The sequence below is a fragment of the Callionymus lyra genome, chromosome 5, assembly GCF_982586985.1.
Source record: "Callionymus lyra chromosome 5, fCalLyr1.hap1.1, whole genome shotgun sequence".
In the NCBI taxonomy this organism is placed as follows: domain Eukaryota; kingdom Metazoa; phylum Chordata; class Actinopteri; order Syngnathiformes; family Callionymidae; genus Callionymus; species Callionymus lyra.
In genome coordinates, this window is record NC_141822.1 from 3,065,500 (window position 1) to 3,075,712 (window position 10,213).

A 10,213-nucleotide genomic window follows, 5' to 3' on the forward strand; every position below is an offset into this window, starting at 1 on the left:
AATATGTCGCATCGTGACCCGAATATATCGTATCCTGAGCCGAATATGTCGCATCGTGAGCCGAATATATAGTATCCTGAGCCGAATATGTTGCATCGTGAGCCGAATATGTTGCATTGTGAGCCGAATATGTTGCATCGTGAGGCAAATATGTTGCATCGTGAGCCGAATATATCGTATCCTGAGCCGAATATGTCGCATCGTGAACCGAATATGTTGCATCGTGAGCCGAATATATCGTATCCTGAGCCGAATATGTCGCATCGTGAGCCGAATATATCGTATCCTGAGCCGAATATGTCGCATCGTGAGCCGAATATGTTGCATCGTGAGCCGAATATGTTGCATCGTGAGCCGAATATGTTGCATCGTGAGGCAAATATGTCGCATCGTGAGCCGAATATGTCGCATCGTGAGCCGAATATGTCGCATTGTGAGCCGAACATATCGTATCCTGAGCCGAATATGTCGCATCGTCAGCCGAATATATCGTATCCTGAGCCCAATATGTCACATCGTGAGCCGAATATATCATATCCTGAGCCGAATATATTGTATCCTGAGCCGAATATGTCGCATCGTGAGCCCAATATATTGTATCCTGAGCCAAATATGTCGCATCGTGAGCCGAATATATCGTATCCTGAGCCGAATATGTCGCATCGTGAGCCGAATATGTTGCATCGTGAGCCCAATATATTGTATCCTGAGCCAAATATGTCGCATCGTGAGCCGAATATATCGTATCCTGAGCCGAATATGTCGCATCGTGAGCCGAATATATCGTATCCTGAGCCGAATATGTCGCATCGTGAGCCGAATATATCACATCGTGAGCCGAATATATCGTATCCTGAGCCGAATATGTTGCATCATGAGCCGAATATATCGCACCGTGATCTGTATCGTATTGTATCGTGTGTCGAGTGAATCAATGGAACTGATATCAATGATTTGTTCTTCACATAAATCTTTCTATTCTGGTTCAAGGTGTCAACAGCGCCTCTGCTGGTCACTCTTCACATCACAGTCGTGGAGCCTCAGAAGGCAGTTTTCTCTCCGGCCATGAGCTGCAGAGTTGCAGAGTCACTGTGCAGATGCAGCGATGTGGGCCTCAGACCTGGTCCGGACGGAGTCGGTGGCTCCTGCTCCGACTCTGGAGGCGTCACTTCATGGACCTTCATCATCTTCTCCTGGTCTTCTGGTCTGCAGCTGCTCTCACTTCCCTCCGGTTTGCTCGCCGTCCTCAAGCTCTTGGCGGCTCTCATGATGTCGGCCTGCAGCTGGTGGTGAGAGTCCAGCACCTCGGGCTCCGGAGCCAGCTTCACTGGGACCTCGTGGAAGGGGTTTGCACCTCCGCTCTTGTCCCTGTGGTCCACGTACATCTTGGTCGGGAAGGACGACGGGTAGTAGGCGTTGACTTTGCGCCGGCGGCTCATGAGGAGAGCGCCGCAGAGGACCAGGACCGTCAGGAGGACTAGTGTGCCGGAGACCAGGACGAGCAGCAGGTTCTCCTCTAGGAAGTCCACCACCGCGTCGGCCTCCAACCGAGGGACGCGGGTCTGCAGGTCCACAGGCACGACGGTGGTCTGAGGCGAGGTGGAGTTCAGGATCTCCTCCACGTCCGAACTCCCCTCCAGCAGACTGTAGAGAGGCAGAGGCGTGGCTCGACTGACGCCGGCGGCCAGAAGAACCAGCGTGACCTTCACCAGAGTGACCTTCATTTCCCCTCTAGATCTGGAACAAGGTCACACAAGACACAAGTTCATTGTCTGTTATTTACTTTTTACAGTGAAGAAACTCCATAACCCTTGTGTTGTATCAGGGTCAAAGTGACCCGCAGGCCCGAGTACAAATGTGTTTGTGGTATCCCCTGGTCAACGACCTCCCTGACTTCCATAAATACATATGCAATGATGGAGGTCAGAGACAACACAAGGGATACCCCAAAACACATTTATTTTCAGGCCTTCGGGTCACCTCTACCCAGAGACAAGACAAGGGATACGTCAAAAACATTTGTTTTGGGGTCACCTTGACCCAGAGATAACACACGGGTTACAAGTTTGAAGGAAGATTTATTTCTTTAAAAAATCATTTAAATAAAGGGAGAAGTTTCATTCATTGTTTACCGCTTTTTCCCTTACCGGGGTCGCGGGGAGACTGGAGTCTATCCCAGTACCATAGGGTGAGAGGCAGGGGACACCCTGGACAGGACGACAGTCTGTCTCAGGACACACAAAGACAGACAACCATTCACACACACACTCATACCTACAGACAATTTCCCTCAAGTTCTCAATCAACCTCTGTATGTTTTTGGACTGTGGGAGGAAACCGGAGTGTCTGGAGTAAACTCACGTGACACGGGGAGAACAAACAGACTCCATTTAGTTCATTTTCATAATTTTTATTGAAACTTTCGAGTTAATTATTTTTATTTTCACATAAAAGGGTGAAAATTCTTTGAATTAAAGTGAAGAAAGTTTTGACATAGTTTTTCATTGGAGTGAAAATCTTTTTTTTTTTAATAGTAAATAAATGTTTTGATGGAACTTCTTTCTCAACACAATCATCAACACAATCATAAACACAATCATAAACACAATCATCAACACAAACATCAACACAATCATAAACACAATCATCAACACAATCATAAACACAATCATCAACACAATCATAAGCACAATCATCAACACAATCATAAACACAATCATAAACACAATCATCAACACAATCATAAACACAATCATAAGCACAATCATCAACACAATCATCAACACAATCATAAACACAATCATCAACACAATCCTCAACACAATCATAAACACAATCATAAGCACAATCATCAACACAATCATAAACACAATCCTCAACACGACCATCAACACAATCATAAACACAATCATCAACACAATCATCAACACAACCATCAACACAATCATAAACACAATCATAAACACAATCATCAACACAATCATCAACACAATCCTCAACACAATCCTCAACACAATCATAAACACAATCATCAACACGATCATGAACACAATCATCAACACAATCATCAACAAGATCATCAACACAATCATCAACACGATCATCAACACAATCATGAACACAATCATGAACACAATCATCAACACAATCATCAACAAGATCATCAACACAATCATCAACAAGATCATCAACACAATCATCAACACGATCATCAACACGATCATAAACACAATCATCAACACGATCATCAACACAATCATCAACACGATCATCAACACAATCATCAACACAATCTTCAACACAATCATAAACACGATCATAAACACAATCATCAACACGATCATCAACACAATCATCAACACAATCTTCAACACAATCCTCAACACAATCACCAACACAATCTTCAACACAATCCTCAACACAATCATAAACACAATCATCAACACAATCATCAACACAATCCTCAACACAATCATCAACACAATCATCAACACAATCATCAACACAATCATCAAAACAATCTTCAACACGATCATAAACACAATCATGAACACAATCATCAACACGATCATCAACACAATCATCAACACGATCATCAACACAATCATCAACACAATCATCAACACAATCATCAACAAGATCATCAACACAATCATCAACACGATCATCAACACAATCATCAACACAATCATAATCACAATCATCAACACTATCATCAACACAATCATAATCACAATCATCAACACAATCATCAACACAATCATCAACACAATCTTCAACACAATCCTCAACACAATCATCAACACAATCTTCAACACAATCCTCAACACAATCATAAACACAATCATCAACACAATCCTCAACACAATCATCAACACAATCATCAACACAATCATCAAGACAATCATCAAAACAATCTTCAACACGATCATAAACACAATCATAAACACAATCATCAACACAATCCTCAACACAATCATCAACACAATCCTCAACACAATCATCAAAACAATCTTCAACACGATCATAAACACAATCATAAACAATCATCAACACGATCATCAACACAATCATCAACACAATCATCAACACAATCTTCAACACAATCCTCAACACAATCATCAACACAATCTTCAACACAATCCTCAACACAATCATAAACACAATCATCAACACAATCCTCAACACAATCATCAACACAATCATCAACACAATCATCAAGACAATCATCAAAACAATCTTCAACACGATCATAAACACAATCATAAACACAATCATCAACACAATCCTCAACACAATCATCAACACAATCATCAACACAATCATCAAGACAATCATCAAAACAATCTTCAACACGATCATAAACACAATCATAAACACAATCATCAACACGATCATCAACACAATCATCAACACAATCATCAACACAATCATCAACACAATCATAAACACGATCATTAACACAATCATCAAGACGATCATCAACACAATCATCAACACAATCCTCAACACAATCATCAACACAATCCTCAACACAATCATAAACACAATCATAAGCACAATCATCAAGACAATCATCAAAACAATCTTCAACACGATCATAAACACAATCATAAACACAATCATCAACACGATCATCAACACAATCATCAACACAATCATCAACACAATCATAAACATGATCATTAACACAATCATCAAGACGATCATCAACACAATCATCAACACAATCCTCAACACAATCATCAACACAATCCTCAACACAATCATAAACACAATCATAAGCACAATCATCAACACACATGTGGCTCAGGTCTCGTAGGCTCTGAAGTTCTTTGTCTGCGACACTTGAGTTTTTGAGAAGAAAGTTCCAACTCACGTCGTCTGCAGCAGATGTTTCCAGGTCCAGGTCCAGAGAAGAGTCCAGACGAGCAGGTCTGCGGCTCAGACGCTGGACTGTCGAGTGGAAGAACTTCCTCGTCCTCAAGTCCTCATACTTTCCTCCTCCCCCTCATCCCCCTCTTCTTCTCCTCTCCTCCTCCTCCTCCCCCTCTCCTCCGTCTGAGCCTGAACAGATTGTTCTGGTTAGTGGAGATGGTAACGTGGAGTGGGGGCAGGGACCTGAACAGGGACCTGAACAGGGACCTGAACAGTGACTTAAACAGGGACCTGAACAGGGACCTGAACAGTGACTTAAACAGGGACCTGAACAGGGACCTGAACAGTGACTTAAACAGGGACCTGAACAGGGACCTGAACAGTGACTTAAACAGGGACCTGAACAGGGACCTGAACAGTGACTTAAACAGGGACCTGAACAGGGACTTTAACAGGGACCTGAACAGGGACTTTAACAGGGACCTGAACAGTGACTTAAACAGGGACCTGAACAGGGACCTGAACAGGGACTTTAACAGAGACCTGAACAGGGACCTGAACAGGGACTTTAACAGGGACCTGAACATGGACTTTAACAGTGACCTGAACAGTGACTTAAACAGGTACTTTAACAGGGACCTGAACAGGGACTTAAACAGGGACTTCAACAGGGACCTGAACAGGGACTTTAACAGGGACTTCAACAGGGACCTGAACAGGGACTTTAACAGGGACCTGAACAGGGACCTGAACAGGGACTTTAACAGGGACCTGAACAGGGACTTTAACAGGGACTTTAACAGGGACCTGAACAGGGACTTTAACAGGGACCTGAACAGGGACTTTAACAGGGACCTGAACAGGGACTTTAACAGGGACTTCAACAGGGACCTGAACAGTGACTTTAACAGGGACCTCAACTGGGACCTGAACAGGGACTTTAACAGGGACTTCAACAGGGACCTGAACAGTGACTTTAACAGGGACCTCAACTGGGACCTGAACAGGGACCTCCGTGAGACTTCAACATAACTTCTCATCACGATGTCCAGATCCATGGACCTTATGTTGAGGATCCAAACCGATGTTAGTTCATCAGAGTTATCAGAGTATTGACAGTGTTGAAGTATTTATTCATATTTTTGAATACTTGAATTCAACCATTTCTGAATTGAATGATTAAATAACATTTTTTTTTATCGAATATTTTCCAAATGTTAGGAACATGTAGACTTTTATATTGTAATTCCAGTAATTCAAAAGTATTATGTGAAAGTTACTTGTCCTAACGTTAAAGTTACTTGTCCTAACTTTAAAGTTACTCGTCCTAGCGTGAAAGTTACTCGTCCTAACGTGAAAGTTACTCGTCCTAACGTGAAAGTTACTCGTCCTAACGTGAAAGTTACTCGTCCTAACGTTAAAGTTACTCGTCCTAACGTGAAAGTTACTCGTCCTAACGTGAAAGTTACTCGTCCTAACGTGAAAGTTACTCGTCCTAACGTGAAAGTTACTCGTCCTAACGTGAAAGTTACTCGTCCTAACGTGAAAGTTACTCGTCCTAACGTGAAAGTTACTCGTCCTAGCGTGAAAGTTACTCGTCCTAACGTGAAAGTTACTCGTCCTAACGTGAAAGTTACTCGTCCTAACGTGAAAGTTACTCGTCCTAACGTGAAAGTTACTCGTCCTAGCGTTAAAGTTACTTGTCCTAACGTTAAAGTTACTTGTCCTAACTTTAAAGTTACTCGTCCTAACGTGAAAGTTACTCGTCCTAACGTGAAAGTTACTCGTCCTAGCGTTAAAGTTACTTGTCCTAACGTTAAAGTTACTTGTCCTAACTTTAAAGTTACTCGTCCTAACGTGAAAGTTATTCGTCCTAGCGTGAAAGTTACTCGTCCTAACGTTAAAGTTACTCGTCCTAACGTGAAAGTTACTCGTCCTAACGTTAAAGTTACTTGTCCTAACGTTAAAGTTACTCGTCCTAATGGGAAAATTACTCATACTAATGTGAAAGTTACTCGTCCTAAAGTGACAGTTACTCGTACTAACGTGAAAGCTACTCGTCTTAACTTAAAATGTACTCGTTCTTACGTGAAAGTTACTCGTCCTAACGTGAAAGTTACTCGTCCTAACGTGAAAGTTACTCGTCCTAACGTTAAAGTTACTTGTCCTAACGTTAAAGTTACTTGTCCTAACTTTAAAGTTACTCGTCCTAGCGTGAAAGTTACTCGTCCTAACGTGAAAGTTACTCGTCCTAGCGTGAAAATTACTCGTCCTAACGTGAAAGTTACTCGTCCTAACGTTAAAGTTACTCGTCCTAGCGTGAAAATTACTCGTCCTAACGTGAAAGTTACTCGTCTTAACGTTAAAGTTACTTGTCCTAACGTTAAAGTTACTCGTCCTAACGTGAAAGTTACTCGTCCTAATGTGAAAATTACTCGTCCTATTGTGAAAGTTACTTGTCCTAACGTGGGAGTTACTCGTCCTAACGTGAAAGTTACTCGTCCTATTGTGAAAGTTACTTGTCCTAACGTGGGAGTTACTCGTCCTAACGTGAAAGTTACTCGTCCTAATGTGAAAATTACTCGTCCTAACTTGAAAGTTACTCGTCCTAATGTGAAAATTACTCGTCCTAACGTGAAAGTTCTCATCCTAACTTGAAAGTAACTCGTCCTAACGTGAAAGTTACTCGTCCTATTGTGAAAGTTACTTGTCCTAACGTGGGAGTTACTCGTCCTAACGTGAAAGTTACTCGTCCTAATGTGAAAATTACTCGTCTTAACATTAAAGTTACTCGTCTTAACGTTAAAGTTACTTGTCCTAACTTGAAAGTAACTCGTCCTAACGTGAAAGTTACTCGTCCTAATGTGAAAATTACTCGTCCTAATGTGAAAATTACTCGTCCTATTGTGAAAGTTACTTGTCCTAACGTGGGAGTTACTCGTCCTAACGTGAAAGTTACTCGTCCTATTGTGAAAGTTACTTGTCCTATTGTGAAAATTACTCGTCCTATTGTGAAAGTTACTTGTCCTAACGTGGGAGTTACTCGTCCTAACGTGGGAGTTACTCGTCCTATTGTGAAAGTTACTTGTCCTATTGTGAAAATTACTCGTCCTATTGTGAAAGTTACTCGTCCTAACGTGGGAGTTACTCGTCCTAACGTGGGAGTTACTCGTCCTAACGTGAAAGTTACTCGTCCTAATGTGAAAGTTAATCATCTTACGTGAAAGTTACTCGTCCTAACGTGAAAGTTACTCGTCCTAACGTGAAAGTAAGTCGTCCTAACGTGAAAGTAAGTCGTCCTAACGTGAAAGTAAGTCGTCCTAACGTGAAAGTAAGTCGTCCTAACGTGAAAGTAAGTCGTCCTAACGTGAAAGTAAGTCGTCCTAATACCATTATAAATATGCATATATTAAAGGCTAGCCTATACTTCAGGTAAAACAGTGTAAAAAGAGTTAATGAGGTCATTGACTCAAAATAACGATCAGTATTTAAACGAGTAAATGATGAAGAAAAGATGTTTGGACGACTGTGACTAACGGTCAGTGAGCAGCTTGTTTGATGCAGGAAGAGTTTAATGTTCCCTGTGGACCCCAAATAAGCTGCAGTGGGGGTCGGTGGAGGTGCACACACCCCAGTGCCAGACACAATGTTGTGTTGTGTGAGTAATAAAACTCACAAGGCGTGTGTGTGTCTCAGAGTGTGATTCAACAAGGAGGTTGTGTTTGCATTTCTGACGCTCCTCTGTGTTTACGACGATCATGAGTCTCACTTTATATGGTCAACAGCTCCGAGGACCAGATTCTGCTGCTTTATGTTCAGAAGGTTCGGTGACGATCGTGACCAGAGAAACAACCGAAGCCGCTCCAACCATTCGTGGTGTTTCTGCATTTTAACAAGAACTTTACAAAATAATTATCAAAAGGACGAGTAACTTTTCAAAAGCATTGCAATTCTTAAGAAATGATCATGATGTGAAGAAAAACCACCACTTCAATTGAGTGCTGACTTCTTTACATTGACCTGACTAATACAACCAGTGCAGCCTCACCCGTCACAGACACTATGACTGATACACTTTGACTCCTTTATACCAGTGAGTCCTCGACAGCTGTCCCAGGTTGTTTCCTCCTCAAAGTCCACAACATGTCTTCTCGATCCTATTCCCACATGGCTACTTAAAGAACTGTTCCCCTTACTTCGCACTTTCATACTTGACATTATTAACTTGTCAATAACATCTGGCTATGTGCCTCAGATTTTTAAAGTTGCAGTAATTAAACCTCTGCTTAAAAAACCCACTCTTGATCCAGAGGTCCTCACTAACTACAGTTCTATCTCTAATCTAGTATTCATTTCAAAACTTCTGGAGAAAGTGGTAACGAGTCAGCTCTGTGATTATCTCCAGGACAATGATCAATTTGAGGTGTTTCAGTCTGGTTTTAGGGAACACCACAGCACAGAGACCGCCCTGGTAAAAGTAAGTAACGACCTGCTGATGGCCTCTGATCAGGGCCATGCTTCAGTTCTTGTTCTTCTAGATCTCAGTGCTGCATTTGACACTGTCGACACCAAATCCTTCTACAGAGGCTAGAAAACCATTTAGGCATTCGTGGAACTGCTCTTAACTGGTTTAAATCTTACCTGTCGAATAGAACGCACTATGTACATGTCAACCACCTCTCATCGACACACACTAAGGTCAGCTATGGTGTCCCACAAGGTTCTGTTCTTGGTCCAATACTATTCACAATCTATATGCTCCCACTAGGGGACTTGATTAGAAGACACTCTATAAACTTTCACTGTTATGCTGATGACACCCAACTCTACTTGTCCATGAAGCCAGATGAAAGAAATCAGCTACACAACTACAGTCCTGTATTACAGATATCAAGTCATGGATGACCAAAAACTTCCTCCTACTAAACTTGGAAAAGACTGAGGTTTTACTAGTTGGTCCGCAACATCTCAGACAATCATTAACTAATGATCTAGCTTTACAAAATGGACTTGCTCCTGCTATGAGCACCACTGTAAAGAATCTGGGTGTATGCTTTGACGAGGACTTGTCATTTAACTCACACATAAAACAAATCTCACGGACTGCTTACTTCCACCTTCATAACATTTAAAAAATCAGGCACTTCCTTCCTTTAGATGCTGCTGAGAAGCTCATCCATGCTTTTGTTACCTCCAGGCTGGACTATTGTAACTCTCTTCTGTCAGGATGTTCTAAAAAGTCTCTCAGAATCTTCAGCTCATTCAGAACTCTGCAGCTCGTGTCCTGACTAAGACTAAGAGGCGCGAACACATTTCCCCTGTACTGTCTTCCCTA

General features: G+C 41.9%; 1 protein-coding gene across 1 annotated transcript; it reads right to left on the bottom strand.

Annotated features, from left to right (window-relative positions):
* Positions 1-991: 991 nt before the first annotated feature.
* On the bottom strand, positions 992-1,730 carry tmem119b (transmembrane protein 119b). Its single transcript, XM_087792355.1, has one exon. The coding sequence runs from the start codon at positions 1,722-1,724 to the stop codon at positions 1,041-1,043; it is 684 nt and encodes a 227-aa protein (XP_087648481.1). The 5' UTR covers positions 1,725-1,730; the 3' UTR covers positions 992-1,040.
* Between the last annotated feature and the right edge of the window lie 8,483 nt (positions 1,731-10,213).